This window comes from Centruroides vittatus, unplaced genomic scaffold, assembly GCF_030686945.1.
Source record: "Centruroides vittatus isolate TY-2023 unplaced genomic scaffold, ASM3068694v2 scaffold_3315, whole genome shotgun sequence".
In the NCBI taxonomy this organism is placed as follows: domain Eukaryota; kingdom Metazoa; phylum Arthropoda; class Arachnida; order Scorpiones; family Buthidae; genus Centruroides; species Centruroides vittatus.
Window position 1 is genome coordinate 1,488,230 of NW_027122703.1, and position 23,080 is coordinate 1,511,309.

Here is a 23,080-nt window from a genome sequence, read left to right on the forward strand (position 1 = left end):
TTTTATGTTATATTATTAAAAGAAATTACCACAGTTTTCTTCGTCTTCGCCATGTTCGCAATGTACGATTCCATCACAATGATACACTCTGTCTAAACATACGGAAGAATTTCCGCATGGAAATTTCTCAGCTTCGCATATAAATTCGTCTGAAAATAAAGAAAAGCAAATTTAATAAAATAAAATGAAAAACATAATAAAAATTAGTTATTAATTAAAATTAAAATCATTAATCTGTTCAATTTTTATTCACGTATCGCAAATTAATCAGTCAACAATGCGATAAATCATTAACTTTTTCGCTAACTTCTGAAGCTTAACCTTTGTTTTTTTTTATAAAAAAAAAGCATAAATTCTAGAAATTATATAAATTAGATTAATTTAAAAATTAGTTCCGTATATATTTATTGTTATTTTTTAAAATTATTTATACAGCTTGCAAGTGAAATTAGTAATTCATGTTTATATTGTTTAAAGAAAGAACATGTGAATTTACTAAATTTCAAAAGATGAAAAGAAAATAATTAATCCTTCAAGAATTAATCGTTGTATATATTAAATATACATATTTAAATATAAATATAAATTATTTATTCTTTAAATTAAAGCAACAAACTAGAAGAATGTTTCCTGTAAAAATAAATAATGTCTTGTTAGATGCAATTCTAATTCAAAGCATTATCTCCTTAAATCACCAAACTGTAAAGAGAAAAGGCAATTAAGACAAACCAGAATTTATACAAATATCTTAATTATTTCACACTAAATGACTGTAAAACTTTTAAAAGTTTAATTAATAAATTTTAATTTATTTTTCCATAAAGTAGGATATATTAGATAGGAAATAATGTAAGAAAAATTCAATTTTTCCTCCTCTTTTTAATTTAATTTTTCATCTACATTAAGAAAATAGCAATTATATATTTAAGAAATTTTATTAAAGTATGACAAGATGAGAAAAATCTTTATGTATTTTTTTTTTAATTTGTTAAAGTTCTAAGAGAGTTACGGTCAACACTCTTTTGATGATGCTTGTTATCTACAATTGATTATAGATATCTGATAAGTTTACTTGATTAATTAGTTGGATAATGAACCGTGCCTGTTAAAATTTTAATCCGAATAACTAATAAGAACAAGAAGAAATTCATAAAATATTTAAATTATGAAATATATTTATGAAATTCTCATAAACGTGTGGATTTTAGAATGACAATAAAAGAATTAAGTGTTTTTCTTTTAGGATTATTAAACATAAAATAAAACCTACAGAAAATAAATTCGCACTGTTTTTTTAAAGAATGTTTAAGAGTATAAGAAGAAGACCCAGAAGACCGCATTGTTCTCCTTCCGGGAATTCTTAAGATTTTAGGAAGGAGACCTAGAAGACCGCATTGCTCCCCTTCCGGAAGTTCTTAAGATTTTAGGAAAGAGACTTAGAGGAATCAGCATCGTTCTCCTTCCAAAAATCCTTAAAAATTTAAAGGAATCCGTTCAATTCTCCTTCTAAGAATCTTTAAGATTCTTACGAAGACCTAGAAGAATCCACACTGCCCTCCTCCAAAGGATTTTTAAGATTTCTAGGAAAAAAGAAAACAGCATGGATTCATTAAAACTTAAATATTTATAAGGAATTTTTGTCTAAATAAACTTAAAAATATATATTTCCGTGCTAAATAATCCAATTATAAACAAAGTTTGTAAATCCACAATAAAGGTTAATAAATATTCATGTCTGAAGACTTAGCAAAGTATAAATAAATGTTCTATCGTGTTAATTGTTAACATTTAATTAAATTAATCAATGCCGAAACGTTCTAAGGACTATTATTGAGTGATGGAAAACGACATATCAAAAGAAAGACGAAAATTGCATTGAGAATTTATGTACTTATGTACTAGAAGTTTTGCAGCTTCTAGAAGAAGACTAATATTTAGGAAAAATCATAAAGAATTAAGCAAATGAAAAGTGAAGCCACGAAAGGTTGTTGGAAACTCGTTAGGAATCTAATATATCTAAACGATTTGATTCCCTCGGATATATCGACTTCTATTACTTGGGACTTCTCCAAAGTCGATAAAAGCAGAATTTCAAATGAAACAAACATCAGCCAAGATCGGAATGAAGAAAATCATATTGACAGTCGTCGTACATCTCTTGAAATTCGCTCAATTTTAGAAGTTGAAAACAATGGTCAATCAAACGAGAATGTTTGTAGTAAGAAGATATTAGATTTTTTTTTATTACTCGAAAGAACGGAGCGGTAATAAAACTCGGGCTACAAAAACGTGAAAAGATTAATGGAAGACATTCACACTTATAATTAAGATATGAATAATCTTTAAATTAATGATCGATCTAAAAAAAAGAATTAAAAAAATTCAAGTTTAATCAATTGTTTTAGCATAGATTCGATTCTCAATACGTAAAAATAAATAACTATTTTTATATGACGTCATAAAACTTTCTCTTAATCTATATTCTATTCGTGTCACTTTCAATCTTCTTGCCACTATTACGAGCGATAAAATAAAAGCATTTTATTGTCGAAACGATTTACAATGTTAGAATAACTTAAAAATTATAATAATAATAATTTTCTTTAATTTATTATCGAATTTTATTACTTGTAAACAAAGATAAACATCTGCTACTCTTCATAACTCTTTACAAAAGAAGCAAAAAAAAAAAAAATATATATATATATATATATATATATATAGACTTAGATAACATCATATAACACTTTATTTTATAACTATTTTTATTTGCTAACCATTAAAGAAAATTTAAATTTTATAACCAGAAATATCCTTAGAGACACGAAAGAATATTTCAAATGAAAATTCAAGTTTATGCGCTTTGCTTTGTATGTTTAAATAAAACAATACATTTATGATTTTATTTCATACACAAAGATTATTCCAGTTGTAAAATATTCATTTAGATTATTTGTAAAATATAATCCAAAAACTGAAAGATATAATGCTGAGTTATAGTGTTAACAGCTTCATGATACTTAAGCTTAGTTTATTTATCTGTAGATTTGTGTAAGAAATATATATATATATATATATATATACAACTAGAATTAAATATTTTCCTAAAAACTGTTCTTAAAGCTTCCAAAACATATATGATCGTGTCAGCAGGTCGTAAAATACCAACTTAATGTCAGTAAGTAGTTGGAGTTGCGGTATAAGATGTGATCGCGGAAGTAGTAAAAGTTGTCACTTCTTGTCTGTTTATAGATCGTATAGAAAGAATAAGAGATCTACACAGTTGAAATGTGCAACAGTTCTGTCAGAAACTATAATTAATTAACCTTAGAAGTTTCTTGACCTTTTACATGTATGTTGAGATCGAAAAATTATATTTAAAAAAATCTGGAGATAATTTGTTAGGTGTTATAAATTTACTAGGCAACTCGTTAAACTGTGCAATAAATGGAAGAGATAAAGGACAAAATCGAACATAAATGGCCCTATCAACATAGATAATCCGAAGCGTGAAGATGAGATAAAAATATCAATAATATTGACTCTACGTACATTGTAATTGGTGTTATATCCTCCTGTAACACATTTTAACAAATGAAATAACTTATTTGGCATAGAAATAATAAAGAATGTATATAATTTATAGTATTTTTAAAGAACTAGAAACTAATTCAGACTAGAATTTAATGCTAGTTTAATTTTACTGGTTTCAAATCTAGATTCTAGATTATTCAAAAGTCTATAACTTAATTTTAAGGCACAAGAAATAGAGTTTAAACTGTGCTTTAAAATAAGTTATAGTTCTTAAATACGTACAATATTTATTTTGTCTCGTGTATATCGTTAATTACTTTTATTAAGAGTAATTTTTAATAATTTAAATATAATTTATCCGAATGAAAATGCATCCAAGACTCGTATTAAAACTTTTTTTTTCCGAAAAATTTAAATCTAGAATGAAAATAATTGGATTAAAAAGCATCAATTTCTTTCATTCAACCAACGAAACTTAATATTGGAGTAAAGTAAATATCCAAGTTGTTTCGCTTTCGTGTAAAATATTTATACCTAATTAAACCCTGAAAAATCCAATATTTTATATTAAAGTAAGATAAAAATGACGGTAAGAACTATAATCAGTAAGAATAATAGAGCAATGTGATCAGACAAAGTAATGAAGAAGGGAGGTGCATGGAGTAACCTAGCAACGAGATGTTTCCGTGAGAATCCTGACCACCTGATCTTCATAGATGGAAATTCCATTTGCTCTATTGCACATTGTTTAACTCCTTCTTCTCTTTAATTATAACCAATGGATGTTAATTTTTTTTTCTTTTGATAAGTTTCCATTGCAACTAAACGGTCTCCACTGAAGTCTGAGAATTTTTGTAGTGTTGAAATTGTAATCTACGTTTTATAAAATTCTAAATTTGAAATGTGATAGAGTTCGTCCTCTTTATTACTTTAATTTATATTCAAATACTAAAAAGGTGATTTTAAATGGAAAAGTTACGAGTAAATTTGTTTTTAAATATTTATACAAAGAGTCTGTCATCAATCATCAGAATATTCCATTCAAACAGAACGGGTTTTCATAAAGCGCAAAGAAGAAAATTCTTATCTTTTATATAAAAGAAATCGAGTGTTTGCACCACAATGCACCGTAATTCATTATATTCTAGAAACTTTACTGAATAGAGTTTTCCTCACTTGATTTTTTTTTCTCTTTGGTTTACCTATATAATGCTTATTTTATAAATTTAAATTTAAAATAGAAGTAACCGTCAAAATGGAATTAAAACGTATACGGGGTGACTCGAAAGCCAGTTAGCCGTCCGTTTGTTTAGCAAATGACTCGATTAACTGACTTGAAACATACTGAGAAACGATGTATTTGTTTTAAACCTGTTTTATTCGTTCTTCAAAAGGTGCCCATCAGTGACCGAGTGAATAAAACCACTGAACACTGGGTTTGTTCCTGATAAACAACCTGGCCACGTGGAATTTGCCAGTTTTCTTAATTTGTCTAACGCCTAAATAGAGTCTAGTTTCTCATAGAAAGAATGAAGAATGAAAGAAGAATTCCCCTTCTTGCTCGTGGAAGAATTCCCCTCCTTGCGTTGAGTTGCCTTATTTCATCAGATCAAGTTTCCATTAATTGTCTTTTGAGTCACTTTGTATGTAATAAATAGGGGAAATAAGATAAGATTAGAGTGTTGATTTTACTTAAAAAATTAAATAAATAAATAGGGAGCTTCAAAAACGTTTACGTACTTTTATAATCGACATATTAACAACCGTAGAAACCTTTGGTTTTCTTCAGAAAATATCAATCACATAATTCAGTTGCTATATGTTTTATTATAATATATCATAATTTAGACACAGACAATAAATCTTTCAGACATATATATCATGTCAAATTTTCATATTGTTCGTCACTGTGTCTATGCATTGTTGATATCCTTAAATAAATGATATGGAAATTGAAACAGCTGCATAAATCCCATAAATTATTTGCCTTAACACTAAACATTTCGCATTTCTTAATGAAATAGAATAAATAATACTGTGTACAGGGTAGCCCAAGAGTCAGTTAACCAAGATATATAATTTTTGGTTAATGTTACCTATGGTTCCAAGATGGCGGCTCGTCTCTGCTTCCAGCAAATAAAAGAAGGGAAACAGTGGGAACGTACGTTCTAACCTAACCTAACCTATTCTAATAAATTACCATAATTATTACCAACAAAATTATTAGAATAGGTTAGGTTAGGTTAGGTTAGGTTAGAACGTGCGTCCCCACTGTTTCCTTGCTGGAATCAGACTAGCCGCCATCTTGGAACCATAGGTAACATTAACCAAATTTTTTAAGTGTTAAAATCGAATTCCAAACATCTTTATCAAGAATGGTTTCACAATCTGTTAAATAACTTTTGGCCATCTTACATATTATTAATAAACAAAATTAAAATTATTTCAAATTATTTAATCATCTTTTTATTATTTATATCAAAAATTAACTGAGGATATGAGAGAGAAAAAGAAAAAGAAAAAAAAAAACCCTGAAAAATTACAAAATACGTCATCTTACCCCACGACTAAAATGATAAACGTATTGAGATGTGATAACGATTCCAGAAAAACGACACGATTTTTTCTATAAATTTATTGCTGGCAAAAATCTTATAAATTCACTTTTACTAATATAACTTTCGAGTGAAATAATATTTTTAAACAAATTTGGTCGATAATTTTTGGAAAATTGAAATTGTAGACCTCCTCTCCTCCTTTTATATTCCATGACAATTTCTTTTATCCCTACTGATTTCGATATTTATATACCAGCAAGATGATGTAATCCAGCTCGTAAAACAAAGGAAATATAAGAGCCGTCATCTTGCTCCATTTCCTCTACGAGGTATAATTTTACAACATGATTTACATTGTTTTTTTTTTAATAAAACAATATCATTATTATTTGAAAAAATAATCAAGTAATTAAATGTGTTAATAAGAGATTTCTTTAAATTTACAAAACGAATGGCCATTAACAAATGCGAAATGAACTAAAAGTCGGTTAAACACATATATTTAAGATTATTTAACATTTGTGATTCAGAAGCGACTGAATTGCTAACCGTTAAATCTTAAAATTAACTGATTTAAGTCTAAAAACGTCAATAGGTGGTTCTCCGAAATATAAACAAGATTTTAATCAAATTGATTAAAAGAAACGCCTACTTCTGACGAAATCTGTTTCTCCAACCAATCATTATAAACCCATTTTTAAAATGTTAATTACGTGATATCTTCTATAAATTACGCAGGACTGCTTATGTTTACTCTGCTTAATTTAATTCTAGTTTTTTTATTTTCTACTCTTATTTTGTATTTTGCTGGTTCGCTTTTTATTGACTGTGTTTTAAAAGAAAAAGTTTAAACGTATGATCAATTTTTACTATTAGTTTTTCTGGTCTTAATCAATACCAGAGTTCGAGTTTCTATAATTGAAGAAACAACATTAATATTGAGAATCGAAAAGGATGAAACGTCAATTTTATTTAAAGGTTAGAGAAACTAATCTTTTAATTAAAATCTTATATATAAGGAATAATTTATTATTGTTTAATATTTACATCGTTCGAGAAAATTTAAACTGTAATAAGTTAAAATGTTTTCCTTTTTTTCAAAAAATTAATAAAGAAAAAATAGTTTATCATTAGGTAAGGCAAAGAGAAAGGTCAGTTCGATTTGGGCCTAAGACACAGAAAGGCCTCAAAATTTAATATTTTACATAAATAAAATGATTCTGAATCGAATGGTTTTTTAGAACTTGAAGAAAAACCTATAAAAAAAACCAAACACACAAGTATTTTCCTTTAGACATTTCTTTCTACCAAATTAGAGGTTTCTTCTAACAATGCAGTTTTTCTACCAGGGTCCACTAGGACCAGATTTACACATATGGCACAACATAAGGCCTCACACTTTTAAATTTACTATTATACAATTTAGTAGAAGAGAAGAGCCTCTATATTTTATAGCTTAACCTGTGACTCCCACATTTCTCAGATCCTGTCCATTAATTTTTCAAAGTAATTTTTCTCAGAAATGCTAATTAATGTAAATTATTAATAATTATTGCATATTAAAAAATATAAATTTTTCATTTCTCTATATATATAACCCATTGAACGCGTGTCCGTCCTGTAACGTTATGCCAAAAACGGGCAGTAGAGGCGCCCCTATCGTGTGTCATATTTCAAATATTTAAATTAACAATATAAAGTTTAGTTTTTAAGATTAAGAATTGTATACATTTATATATATTAAGTGCATCAAACGTGCCTCATAGGAATTTGTAATTCTGCTAGAACGCCCACTAGGGGGCGTCCCGGGCTACTAGTGTTATATACAAAGCAAAAATAATTCTGAAAATTTTAATAATTCTACTTAAACGAAGCCGAGAATTGCTATATAAAAGTCACTTTATGAAAACTGTAAAGCATTTTCTCTTCATATGAGTCTAATTGCTATTCATTTCATCAATTGTAATTCACTTTTACTTCTATAAAAGCTATAACTTCGCTCATTAACTTCTATTTTCCATATGCGATAAATCTATAAACAGTACTAAAATTTAAGCACTATTTTTAGACTTAGATCCAGCAAATCTCAGCAAATTTATTCTTGGAGATGAGATTTTTGTTAAAAACCTTAAGGAAAAAATATAAAATTATATAATATATTAATTTATTCTACGTTATTCTATTTATTTCACGCAAATTTCTGACACGAAATTAAAATTTTTATTCAAATATAGTCATGAAATTACCGCATTAACTAATTGAAAATTGCCATTATCAATGATAAATTTGTAGAAAATTCATCTGAATTATCAGTGAAGAAAAATATTGATGATTTATTTAATGAATCACATATATTACAAGTACAATTTTTCATCGAAATTAATTTCGTTATTCGGAACGAAAGACATATTTGCTTATAAAAATAAAGAAGAAATTTCAATTTAAATCACTTTCGTGCAGTATTTTTTGCATAAAAGATTACATCTGAAAGGCCTTCTGTGGCCTTTCGGGGACTAGGAAAATTGGCCCCGATGGCCTCCTTCTGTCTTGATTTAAATATTGAAATTTTGAGATAAATTACTTTCGTAGTGTTTTTGTATACCGGTATAAGAATCTAAATTTTGGGGCTCTCTTGTGTCCGGGGATTAGGCCAAATGGTCCTGTTGGTCCTCTTCTATTTGGGACTGTCTTTTACGATTTTCTTTGAGAAAAATTGCGTATATATCAGCAAGGTCTGCAATCTGGAAATTACAGCCCAGTAAGCTGTTTTACAAATTCTTAATTGATGTTTATGTCCTTAAATATAAAACTTTATATTAAAAACCGTTTTAAATATACAGTATAATCTACCAATTGGCCTAGATAGAGCGGAGACAACAGGACTATTTGGTTCAGCCTCAGGCGCGAAGGGGCCCCAAAATTTAATCTTTTATGTAAAAAAGCACGATGCGAAAGTGATATAAATTAATATTTCTTTTGATTATTGATAATAAATATTATTTCATTCTTTTATTTTAATGGTTTTCGGAGAAGTGTGGGCCTTTATATTTGTGACAGACCTCAGTCCTTCATATCAAGGATGATCAATGAAAACGATTGATGACGTATCTTAATTAATTTCTACATTTGGATCAAGAAATACGATGAAATTTATGAAAGAGATAATTAAAATCAATAAAAAGTTCGAAAGTTTTATTTAATTTGTTATTAAAAACACATTTTTTTCCTGTATAATCCCCCCTTCTTTACTCTACTTAAGAGATAATTATATAACGAATCTAATGACACAAAAATATTTTTATGACAAAACAAATTATCTTTTGACCTCAATAATATAGAATGAATAACGATTTACCTGTAATTTCATTTTTATTTATTTATTTACTGTTAATATCTCCAATAAATGACTACAGACAGACATCGAACCAAAGCTGTATCTAGATTTGTTGAGGCCCTATAATGTATAACAGACTCTTCGTCTCCAATAAATAATACATTATAAGAGCGAGCCCTTAAACTAAATCTCCAGGTATGTAAATAATGCTGTAGGGCCCGGATTCGAGTTCCTATTAGACTGGTTAAATAACCAGAACCGCCAGCTTATCGAGAAGTCCATAATTAAAGTGGATCTGACAAGTGAGGGATGGACTCCGCATAGTGGCATTGCCAGATGTTGAAATGAGGGGGAGCGAAGAGATAAAATAAGCATCAAGTGTTTGTTTGAATGTCATAAAATAGGAGCCAAGTAGGACGGAATTTATGATAGGTCGCATTCGCTTCCCCTCATAGAAATCTTCGTGGATGATCTGTTAATTCTCCTTCCACATTCGGTTTATTTTGAGCCTGGCATTTCCCATAAAGGGCGCGAAAACGTGTGAAGAGTTAATTCCACCAGGAAATTCGAAAAAAAAGTACAGAATTTAAATAAAAACGAGTTATATTTTTTATATTCATGAGTATTTCTGCTTTGCTTATTTACATTTTTCATGCATAGTATACGATGCTGGTGCAGAGCATTTACACATCTCCCATTTAATCTTTTGACAGTTGGATAGAACACATCACTAACAAATTTCAGGAATAAAAACAAGAAAATAAAAGTTGAATTTCTTAACAAGTTTTCTGTTCGAATATCGAGTATTTATCAAGCATTGTTCACTTTATCCGACACGATGCATAATTCATCAAACTTATCTCTTTCAGGAATTATTCAACTACATTATTCAAACATCATTATTTATTGTTATAGTTTTTCCTATTCGATAATATTTTTCCATCACTCTTTTATATATCTAATCTCACTTTGAACTATTTACTCCACTCTTCATCTAATTTTCATTGATTTTTTTCATGATTTTTATCAGGAAATAAAGTAGTTTTTCCCCCTCACTCCAACAGCTTATCTTAATATCTTTTTACTGCATTAACATTAATAATTTTATAATGAGCTTTTATTACTTAATTTTAAGCGATTTTTTTCCTTTTAAAATGCTGAATTTGATGATTATATAATCTTATACTCGTACTTACCTTTTATAAAATCTTTTGATCAGACAAACGAACGAAGTAATTTTTAAAAAAAAAAAAAAGAAAAATGAAAAATTTGAAGCAGAAAATCAACTGTTTTTATCAATAGAAAATAATGATTTTTAATTATGTAGCATACGTAGTTACGTGCCTTTATTATTAATTATTATCTTTAATATCTTTATTAATTAAACATTTAATGTCTTTATTATTAATTTTTCAAAACATCTTGGTTAGAAAACCATCAAAATTTGCAGCAGAAGCTAGCAAATTCTTCTCATCTTTATATAGTTACATAGTTATGGAGGTTTAAACTGCTTCTATTGTTAATTTGCCCTGAGTATTATTAGGAAAATGGTCTTAAAAAAGTAACGAATTAGTTAGAAATTTGCAAAATAAGATAGTTTTATTTACGAATTTTTATAAGAAACACACGAAAGGTCATCAAGACGGAGAAATTTCGAAGGAAGAAGGCATTTTTCTTGCACGAAAACAAATCAAATTCGATACGTATTTTGCATCCCGGGCGGCAAATTATTATTAACCAGATGAACAATAAATTATTTAAACACATATGTTCACTGTAATTATCTCCATTTGCACGGAGGAAACACACTTAACGATGCCAATTTATCGGAAACGATTTTTCTCTTACACACACACGCATATCGTACGAGTATCTACCGTTTAAAATATTGATTGTCTGCATTTTAAATGGATTCAGTTTCTAAAAATAACACTTCCATATCGATAAAAATCATCTCTTTTATACAACAAATAAATAAATATACTTATATACATATAAATATACATACGAAACACATTCTAACAAATGTGTTTTATTCAGCTAATTTAAATATCAAAAGGTTAGTGGAACGTTGATTTAGAAACGATCAGAATTGTAATTAAATCCAGCTGTATTTAATGAAAGTCGGTGTATATGTTTATAAATTGCTTTCTGTAACGTAGCAGGATCATCCAACTTCACGTGTAACACGAAAATTCAACGATTTACATGCTGGATTATTGTAAAAATCCATTCGAATCGTCCACCCCCGGACGATGTTTTAATCATCTAAACTGCCAATTTCTACTGGATGGCGTTGTAAAACGCCGTTTCCTAAATGTGGAAAGAATAAAAAATTGCCCTTTTTACTCCAATAGCCGAAACTCTTAATTAGCCAGGTGAAAATCAGATGACACGGAAACACTTTCAGAGCACCTAGAGGATGTATAGGTGGTTGCCATGACGACCTTAGGCATTGTAACAAGGAATCGAACGACGAGGAAGTCGAAATGAAGACGGATCGGATAACTAGGCTTAATGGAATTGTTTTTAGTCCCTGACCTCAATTAACGACGTGTCATGGCGTCCGAACGGACCATTTAATAAATGAAATTAGTTATAAGTAATTACCGATACGGGTCGTCATTCGGAACGTTCGTTTTTCTGTATTTTTGGGAGGGGGACTCCTTTACGCGTGCCTCTGTATGACCTAGAGGACCTACGGAATTTTCCTCCTATCCTATTTTTTTTAACACATACATCATATAAATTCTAGCAGTTAAACAGGTTATCTGGTTACTCCCTCTCTATATACATCTTTGATACACTTTATATTAAATATTTAGTCTTAAGAACGTGAAAAACTTCAGGAAATTCATTTTAAAATGTAAATTTTTGGTAATTTTTAAGTGAAAAATGAGGTTAATGACGTAAAATTGAGGTTGGTAAGCCCAAACGTATATACTCTGCCTCTAACATCCGAGTCCCATCTCGCGGAGTAGGAAGAGCGCGGATGTTAGAACGTTTCGAAAGAAAGAAAAAAAACGCTATTACGAGGGATGCCTCAGGCACGTGCCGTTGTTTATACATTTCTGATTGGATAAAACGATCAAAACAATTCATTTAAAGCAACCGCAAAATCGAGTCATACTAATAAATCGATCAGGATGACCTCACGCTGTTCGTCACCATGACAACCAATCAGTTACGCCGAACGCGATAATCTTGTTTAATTAATACACACAAAGCAATACTATTGTCGAAAGAATTATCTTTGACGAATTCTGATTGGTGGATTTATTAACCTACAAATTTAAATAATAATAAAAAAAACCATTTAGAAAATCTTTTCCAATTTGAATTGTCGAGCACGTGACTGGGTGTCGAATAATTACTTACATATATATATTACAAGACAAATATTCCGGTCAATAGTTTTCGTGTTACGCTTCCATTCTACTTTATTAAGCTCTTAACTCGACAATAACAGCGTTGTTTATGTTTTTATACCTTGTTTTCACTCGTTAAAGGCTTGATTAAGTACACAGATGATGAATTTTTTTGAAATTTAAACCGGAAAAATAAATGCCACCCCTCCTTTAAATCGATAATATTTACTATTTTTAAGAATATGTTATTGTAAAATAACAGCGTGTTTTTATTTATAGGTAGAAGGAACGTTACTAGAAACGGAAATTTACGAGAAATGTTTTTATGATTCGCATCTCAACTCTTGATTCTTCGATACACAATCTACGTACAAGAGATTTGTGAATAAAAAGTAATAAAATAACTCAATTCTTTTGATTTTTTCACGAAAAATTCCATATATATATCAACCAATTTTCGTACATTGAACTAAGAACTTCTATACATCAATATACATATATATATATTGGTTGAAAGTTCTTAGTTCTTTGTACGAATCCATAAAAGTTTAATTAAACGTTTTAACTGCCGACATAGCGTATAAACGTTGGGATATTATAATTTCCATTAATTAACTCGAGAATTTTCGTTTATTAATATAATTTAAATTTATGAAATTATTCCGAATCCATTCGTTGCTTGAAGTTGAAGGAGGAAAAACCGTACGAATTTGGTTTTCTTCAGAAGTTTCGTTGATTAGATGTTTCTTTTATACAATTTACAGACCTTTTCCTACCAAATCAGAGATTTTTTTTTACCGATTCAGACGTTCTTTCTACTAAATTCAGAGGTTCTTAGAAGTTTGGAGGTTTTTCTATCAAATATACAGATTTTTTCCTACAAACTTTAAAGGTTTTCCTACTTAGTTTGTTCAATTTTATCTATTGAATTTTGTCATATAAAATTAATATATTGAATAGGTAGATTGATTGAACTGATGATGTAAAATGAGAAAGATAAATGAGACGATGAAGATAACGATATTGAAAAATAGGGTTAATGTTACCTATGGTTCCAAAATGGCGGCTCGTCTCTGATTCTAGCAAATAGAAGAAAGGAAACAGTGGGGACGCACGTTCTAACCTAACCTATTCTAATAAATTACCATAATTATTAACAACAAAATTATTAGAATAGGTTAGGTTAGGTTAAAACGTGCTTCCCCACTGTTTTTTTTTTTTCTTCTATTTGCTGGAATCAGAGACGAGCCGCCATTTTGGAACCATAGGTAACATTAACCAAAAATAGCGATAATTTAAAACAAAGATGCGTTGAGAAGGAAGAGGCGATGATAATGATAATGATATTGAAATTTCTTTTTGTTTTGTGCTGTTATCAATGATCATAATAATAGTGTTGCAAAATTTAAAAAAAAAAAAAAATGTGATGATGATGATGTTGATGATGATGATGGAGAATCAAAACTTCAAAATTTAATATATTAGAAGTATTTAGTCATAACCATCCACGAACTGATAGGAATTTTAACTGTTGTACCATAGAACATAACTGACGAGGATGAGGAGGAGAAGAAGAAGGAGGAGGAGGAAGAGGAAGAGGATGATGATGATAATAAAAAAAAATTCGACACTTTCAATGATAAATAAACGGTTTTTAATATGAGAAAACCGCCAAATTAATTAAGAAACTTAAAATTATTTTACACTTCTACATAAGTTGCATGTAAGTCTACGGAAGCGTATTGATCGCTTTTAGCACTAATTAATTATTTAAGTTTATTAATGTTGTATTAAAAAAACTAATATCCACATAATCGAGTGTAAAAATTTCTATGAAAAGTTCAAAAATTTCCTCTAAATTTTCTAATCAAGAATCCGAAAAGACACACACACACACACAAAAACCAATTTATTAATATAAAAAAGACCACAAAAGTAAGAAAACTCATTTAGTAAGCAAAAAAATATAAATTATATTTTTAAAAATATACATATATATATATATAAATAGAAACATTAACTGCACTCTAGTTATTTAACAAGAAAAATGTCTTGCTTATTATCATTCGAGGTAAAGGAAAAATGTATGTGTATATATATAAATAAAAATAATAAATTCCGCTTTTGCTTTTTAGTAAAAATCGCATAAAAATGACCAAAAATCGATGGATTTTTTGGATAAATCGATAAGAAGGCACCGAGAGAAATGAGTCAAACTTTCTTCTGATGAATGCCATTAATCTCGTGCACATCTGCATACTTCTACATCTTCTTCTGAATTATTATTATTATTATTATTATTTCTTCCTTCCATTTCTTGTATGTAAGAAATTTTAAGGAAGTGAAACTAATAAAAATAAGCCATAAAACGTTCGCAGAGGGTCGGTTTTAACCGCATAAAAGCTTAAAAATTGAAAGTAAAATTAGAAAACACATTTGATTATTCAATTGGATATCCGTAGAAAATGTCGTTATTGTCATTTTTCTTTTTGGCAATGGTTCAAAAGAAGCAACAAATGACCTTTCTTCTTTTGCTCTTCCTTATGTTTTTGTCGAGTTGAAAATTTCATATATATTTGTCGTGTAGAACATACAATAATTTACATTGCATCGTTATATTATACGATGGAAATAATGTAAAGTTTCGATACATTTTATTTATTTTTAAAAAAATCTTTTTAAATTTCGAAAAATTCTTTCCTTTTTCGCATTCGAAAAGCGCTAAAGAAACCCAAAAAGACAAGAGTTTAATATGAATTCTTGTTTGTTTTCGGGCTGTTTTAGAATTTTGGATTCGTTTTCTAGATTTTTTTTTTTTCTCGACGTTTTGGATCTTATTACTTTTTGGCTATTTTTGGAACGTTTTTATGGGTTTAGAATCTTTTTCTAGATTATTTTAGATCATTTTTCTGGAATTTTGGATCCGTTTTTTACGAGTTTTGGATCTTTTTTTTTTATTTTGGGTGAAGTTTCGAATATTTTTCTGGATTCTTCAGGTTGTTGAGTCTTTCTCTAAGTTTTGAATCTTTTTATAGACTCATTTTTCAGAATTTTGGATCCCTTTTTTAAATCTCTAACTGAAACAATCGTAAAAAAAAACTTATTTTTAGAGAATTTACTTTCTAAATATTTGAATTTTGAGTTAGTTTTTAAGTCTAAAAATATCCAGAACTTTAAAGAAATAAAAATTTCATTAAAAATCCTCCTTCTATTGTAAACAATTTTGAATTGTTTTTCTCGAGATAATCCTTCTATTTCTGTATAAGTTCGTTTACATAACAGCTTATTAATGAATTATTATTATTATTTTTTACTTTAATTAAGCAATTTAATTAAAAAAAGATAATATTTTTATTACTATCAATGTCATATTATTATTATTAACTAACTAATAAAACTCCAAACTTAAATGAAAAGTGTCTTTTTAAGAGGGGGAAAACTTAAACTTCTGGATAAAGTTTATCGATAATAAGTGAAAATAGTAAGGAAATAAATTAATTGGCTTTTCTAGAAATGTAATATTTAGAAAGAAAATCATATCGAGTCAAAGAGTTTTGTAAAGGAAGCACGATAAAGTGTGAACATCGAGATGCTGGAAGCAATACTTTCTCTTTAAATGCGATTCGGAGTAGCTTAAGTTACTCGGATCACGTTTTTACGATTTGAAACGATCGAGAACAATTCAGATGAAAATTTAACGCTATTTTGAAGTTCTACTTTTATTTATTTTTCAAAAAACAAACCCCGATTTTAAGCTATTACGTCGTTAAAATAGGAGAATCTCTCCATCTTCCCTGTTAGGACGTTAAAGTTCTAAACGTTATATATATACATAAACTACTTTTTTTCTCTTCTTCATTACATAAAATCATACAATGTTCGTAGAATTTAATATTTATTACAATTTTATGCATTTAAATCGCTACACAAATAGAATCCCGACCTCTTGAAGAGTGATTTAAAATGGTGCTTCTTTACAATTTTGCATATCCGTATTATATTATTTATCTAGAGAAGTGAATCTATGGTTTATGGATCGAGTATTTTTCTTCGTTGTGTGATGCTATAACAATTTATAGGAAAACATAATGTCTCGTGATAAAAAGTAGTAAGAACTTGAGGCGAGCATTTAGAGGTCGAAAAATCCATTGATAACTTTATAGTACATTAATACCAGATGACTTGATATAAAGAGAAAAAAATTCTTCATTAAACTTTTCTCTAAAAGAAAGGGAATTTTGATTTATTTTAAACAGAAAAATGCATTTATTTCATAAAAGAATACCCTTATTGAGCGTTGTGCCCTTCCCACTCTCATAGAAGTTTGACATACCCTTACTAACAAGGCACCATTTACTTTATAAAAGGGGTGCCCTTATTGATAGCGCATTAAAAGGATGCCACGTTCAATGAAGTAAAATTCACACATTAACTCTTATTTTTTATGTGTGGAACGGAGATTAAAACTGATAGAGATTAACTTAAACAGTTTTTGAAGTTTGATCAGAATCAATTGTTTTCTCACCTTTTATATTTTGATGTCGATACTCAATGACAGTTTTCACCCCTCCATTTTCGTCGCAATTGATCCATTTTTCATTCCGAGTCCATTAAACACATAACTGTCTTCCTTTCTCGCGGTTTTTTTTAAAAAAAATATATATTATTTATACAGCGGTCTTCCTATTATCGATAATAGGTATATTAGTACTTTTTAATTTGGGTCAGACCGAAGCTTCTTTCGCAATTATTTTCTAAATATGTCTACTTTTCCTTATTTAAATAAGCTTTTTTAAATGCAAAAAAATGGTTTTAAAAGTCTAATATTATCGTAGCAATTTCGTTATAAATGTTTAATGAAAATTGCAAGAAAAATATGATACTGGATTTTAAAAAAAGGAAAGAAAACGTACGTATTTATAAAGTGTACGTTTAGTTTTTTCCTTAAGTACACTTTTGTAATATTAGAGGCAACTTTAAGGTTGACGTGACGTTATCCTTACAGCAGTGGTTCTCGATCTTTTATATGTTAGTCTCTCGTAGTCGAAACAAAATAAGAAATTATGCAAATTCTCGAGCCGAATCGCCCCCGTGGAACACATTAAAAACACTAAGATCTACACAGCGATGATAATTAACGCATTTCTTTTTTACGAAGCCCTTCTATAGAATTTAATCTCTTTACAGTAATTATACATATAAAAAATTTCAATTTACACTTAAAACCCCAAAAGAAAAGGTAAATTTTACATCTACAGATCTGAAAGTAGCGCAACTTTAATATGAAACTATACGAGAAGAATGTCTGTCACAAACGCAATAATCTTAACAATATACAGCATTGGTTCTCAACCCTCCCGAGGTCCACTTCTGAGTCTTTTAATTACAAAGAAACCCTCAAGAACAGACATCCCGACGGTTAAATTGAACGAAGAAACAACCAAACATTGCTAGAAATAGCCTATGTATTTATACAATCTGCGCTTTACGAGGTGTATAAAATATATATATATATTTATTTATTTAACTAGAAACTGCCTGAATTCTGGCGAAAAATTAATTCAAAACTTAGCCAATATTAAATTTTCCACACGTGATTGCTTCACGAGTAATAGCATGAAAATGTATGTAATTTCCGGTTCACATAGAGAAAATAATTACTGCACAGGGCGTTATTACGACGATATTAGTTTTAAGTTGCAAAATGAATCGATAAAACACTAGAAATTTTATCATTCCACTAAACAGCGAAGGAAATAATTTTAAAATCTTAATACGTCACGTTAAGCAACCCTCTCCATCTGAGCTTACGATGTAATTTGTTTGCATGCGATTATCGAAATCCTATATAAGAGCCATAGTTCCTCATTATTTTCTCTTGATATCTCTTCTCCCTCCTACGTGTAAAGGAAGTTTATGAACTTAGAATCTTGCCACGATTTCTCCCTTCATGAAAAATCGCTAAAAAAATTAAAGTTTTTAGCGATTTTTCCACACTTTTTCGTGGTTTCTAGCGATAGATTGGGGATATTTTACGTCGAGATGCGCGCCTAACGAGACTAACTTATCAAATTCCGTTTCTGTTTTTAGTTGCAGTTCGGACATGGATCGATCGTATCGATCAATACGATTGTGGAAACGGAAAGGAGTTATATGGCCAGGTATGGCTTAACTGTATCCTGAGAGATGATGAAGATTCCTGCTCGTCCATCATCGTCTCGCACTGTCAAAATTCCTCCGAGTCTTCCTACTGTATAACGTATCTAAATAAATTAGAAGAATTGGCATCGAACCGCGTAATTGGATTGAAATATATATTCTGTAAACTCAATATCAAGCGCCTATAAACAATGACGAGTCACTTATATTGTTTAGTTTTATATTTCGAGAATAAATTAAGGGAAATTTCCTTAAATTCTGCCGATATTTTCGTCGTATTAACAGATTTTGTAACCCGAGTAATCTGGTGTTTAGGAGGAAATTCTTTAATTAAAAATCCAAAAATCCTTTCGAAAAACCTTCTTAATACTTTATTAGGATTAAGACAATCTGGTTAGGCTATTGTAGATAATTTAATTATCCTTAAATCATCTTAATTTGGAAAAATCCTCATCCTCTTCCAGGGATTTTGTACGAAGATTAACGTAGAAACTTGATAAGGAAACTTTATGTAATCCTGAATCTAAAATAATATATTATAAAAGAATTATGAGGAAGAAAAATACATAAAAACTTGATGTATAGGCATAGTCGAGTCGCTTTTAAATGAAATAAAGCTAAATATTATGGTAGAAAGACGAGAAATTCCGGAAAAGTTAAACGATTTTGTGATGCTGGACTCCTAACTTTCTCGTATAATAATGGTGATTAAGATGCCTCGGAATTAAATAAAAGCAGAGAGAGATTTTTATTCACGTACCGGAGGATGCCATTTGGAAATGTTTGACGCTGGCATTTATCGATGTTAATTCAGTCGAATGCATTATCTATTATACCTTAACTGCCATATCTGTCATCTTATCAGATATAAGCGAATTCGCACCTCCATTTTAAATCGTTTCACTTCCGGTTCTGTATGGTCGTTTGCTAAGCAATTTCCGTCAAGGAATAACAAGATAAGTCCGAAGAGAACAATCTGCCATTGCACAGATGGATTTCCTAAATGCGTTCTGGATTGATTTTCCCGATAATCCCTTCCTCTTCTTTTTTCCCCTTAAAATAAATTTTAAAAAGAAACACACAAAAGGATGAAAATTTATTAAAAATTACGCTTTTATTTCCATTTTAAGCCCATTTTCCGTGCGTTTAAACCCTACAGATGAGTCAAAATTGCTGCATCCATCGTATGTTAAGGGGTCCATCGTGTCGAGGGGTCGAAAGACGGGTGCATGTTACATGCACCCGTCTTTCGACCCCTCCGCTAGCTAAATTTTGATATTATTTTACTAAAATAATCGTTATTATAGCTTTACATTCTTGAATAATACAAAAAAAATAAGCTAATTCTCCACTTCATCGAATTTTTCCGATCTCTCGACCAGGAAAAAAAAGAAAAAAAATTTTCCCGGGAAAAAATAGTTCGTTTATTCACCGAGAGGGGACGCTGAACTCGAATCATCTACCGAATCTTACCTGAGACTGTTTCTATGACAACCAGTTTCACTGACCGAAAGTGTAACGAAAGGTTCAATAAAAAGAGAAGAAAAAGCAGATGCAAGAGAGAGAAATTTTGCAGGAAGGTCCTTCCTTTGTCACCCTCAAATTAAAAAAAAAAAAAAAAAAAAAAAGCTAAAATATACGCAATTGTCATCAAATTTAATAAAAGTATTAGCACTCCTCTCACTGCATCAATGCAAAGGTATCGCATTAATTAATGATTTCCTTACCTTTCCTTTCATTACTAATATAAAGAAGATTGCTCCTTAACCAGTTATTTTAAACCTTAACAAATACAAATGTAATTAAATATATGGCAAGAGCAGGGCCTGTTAGAGATCAAGAGAGGCCCTGCTCTTACCTTCTTGAGGCCCAGTATAATAGAAGGTTGTCCCTTAATGTACAAGAATGAGGCCTCGTAAAAGTGGTCCCTGAGCTAGAATCTTATTAAAGAAAGCTAGCAAGACCCTTTCTAAATAATACGGTTTTTCTTTTTTATCAGGGGCCTAGCAGTAAGGATCTCATTTTTTTTAGAACGTTATATCGTTATGTTTAGATTCAGTTGCAATTCCTTTTCCATATTAGATATTTTATTTTCTTCTAAACTGAGGAAGAAAACAAAAGGAACAGGGGAGGAAATGTTTTTGTTTCTTGTATTAAATTCCTTTTTTTTTTCAAGTTTGTCTTTTCTCTCTCCCTATGCAAGCTTCGCTGGAACAACAACGATTGATTCATTTTCTATTCTTTATATTGAGTCGTATTCTCGTGTATACAGGAAAAAAAACAGAGCAAATGATTCTTATGTTTACAGCAAAACATGTAAGCAAGCTTATAAATAACTTATGATCTCTAGAGAAGAAAGAAAGAGTAAATATTTTTACAATATCTATACACAATTGTCCATTAATAATGCCATGTATAATACCTTAATCACCGCCGTCTTATGAAGAGATGTTTAGTTTTGCTTATGTTTTATGCTATATAATACATTTAAAAATATATATATATATATAAAGTCTACTCCATTAGTTTCAATTGGAAAATCTTGTATAAAGTGATAAGCAAGGTTGAAAGCAAAGCAATTATGAATATTGTTTACTTTACTACATGGTAACTTTAAATACAATAGGGAGCAGAAACTATTATCTCTTCATTAAATTAATTCTTTTGTATTAATTCCAAATTGTACGAGTAAGAAAATTACATATTCACTTTATTAAATTCTACAATTAGTACAGGAGTTTTATGTTTACTTATAGACACTCGGTTGTATATAAAATTATGAATCAAATGCACTTAAGTAATTGGTTGAGAATTGGATTTTTCTTTCGATTAAACATTTAAAGTATGTGAGGAAATAATAATAAAAAAAAACCAAACTAATTAACTCAACGTTTGTTATTTATGTGTGACGTCAGTTATGATCGTGACTGCGATTAATCAGAAAGAACAAAGATTTAAATCCTCTTTCAGAAGGTGGAATAAATGGAATTAGATAAGTTGCAAACCGCAGATTGCCCCGTTAACGTTCTTTCTGTTTATTTACGATAGGGAGGGCAAAATGAATTATTTTAACTGAATTGTCACGTTAAGTCGTGTGTAAGAATACAACGTAAGCAATCTTAGAATCTACAGGTGGATTGATGGAAATACCGTCTGGTGCGTAGGGATATTCCAATAGAGTACCCTATAATTAAATAACAGAAAGGCAAAAACAAATTTAAAACTCACTAGAGTGATCTTGGGCCGAGCAGTAGAGGGATACCGTTGTAAGGATCCATAGGATAGGCCAAGAGATGTAGGACATCCACATCCTGATTTACCACGTGACTTGCACATCCATCGTCACTCGGGATAGGATGTGAGAGTACCACAAACTCTGGCAATTCTTCCCGGTCCCAGTTTATAATCGTCACCCTATTCTGTCACAGCGCCCTCTGCAACATATTACAGTCGCCACGCGCTCCGACGGTGCTCCTTCCCGGTATGCTTTGCCTCGCTTTGCAGCCATTGGGCTAAGTAATTGTGACGTCAGAAAAGCAACAGGACAGACAACGGAAGTGGATCTGAAATACGAAAAATAAAAGAAAAATTAATGTCATTCGCACGCCTTTTGTCTTTCATTCTTTATTTAATTACTTTATTAAATATTTTAAAGTTATTATTATTTTTTTTCTGTTTTATTTGAAAATTAAAGCAAATTCTTTCTTAAATATACTCGTTAAACTAAATATAACTATCCTTTGTTTCTAATTCAAAAATTACTGTAAAACTAATACATTAATTTGAATTTGGGGGAAAAAGTAAATAGTTTTATTAATGGATGATTAAATCTATAATTGCTCTTTGTATTAGATTTCCGTTAAGTATAATTCTTTCATCTGTAGAAACTGTATACAGAGGAATTTGATCTGTACAGTTTAGTTAGCTCAGCAAATATTACCATTGGAATAATAATGGAATCTTAACGCAATGTTCTTTTAGTTTATATCTAATAAAACATGAAAGTTATACTTGTATTCTCTGTAATTTTATATACATTTTACTTTTGATTGACAGATTCGGTTACACATCTCTATAAATACGTAAAAAAATACATTCAAAAGTTCGAAATTATAATATTTTTACAG

The 23,080-nt window shown here is 29.6% G+C and overlaps 1 protein-coding gene across 2 annotated transcripts in view; it reads right to left on the reverse strand.

Moving 5' to 3' along the window:
- Positions 1 to 22,413, reverse strand: part of LOC136988544 (relaxin receptor 1-like) — a 29,587-nt gene extending 7,174 nt beyond the window's left edge. For both annotated transcript variants that reach the window (XM_067286418.1, XM_067286417.1), the window contains exons 1-2: positions 22,182 to 22,413; positions 30 to 149 (exon numbers count right to left, since the gene is read on the reverse strand). In XM_067286418.1, coding sequence (XP_067142519.1) covers positions 30 to 149; positions 22,182 to 22,263 — 202 coding nt within the window. In that variant the 5' untranslated portion in view covers positions 22,264 to 22,413. The remainder of the gene's footprint in view (positions 1 to 29; positions 150 to 22,181) is intronic.
- Positions 22,414 to 23,080: the final 667 nt, after the last annotated feature.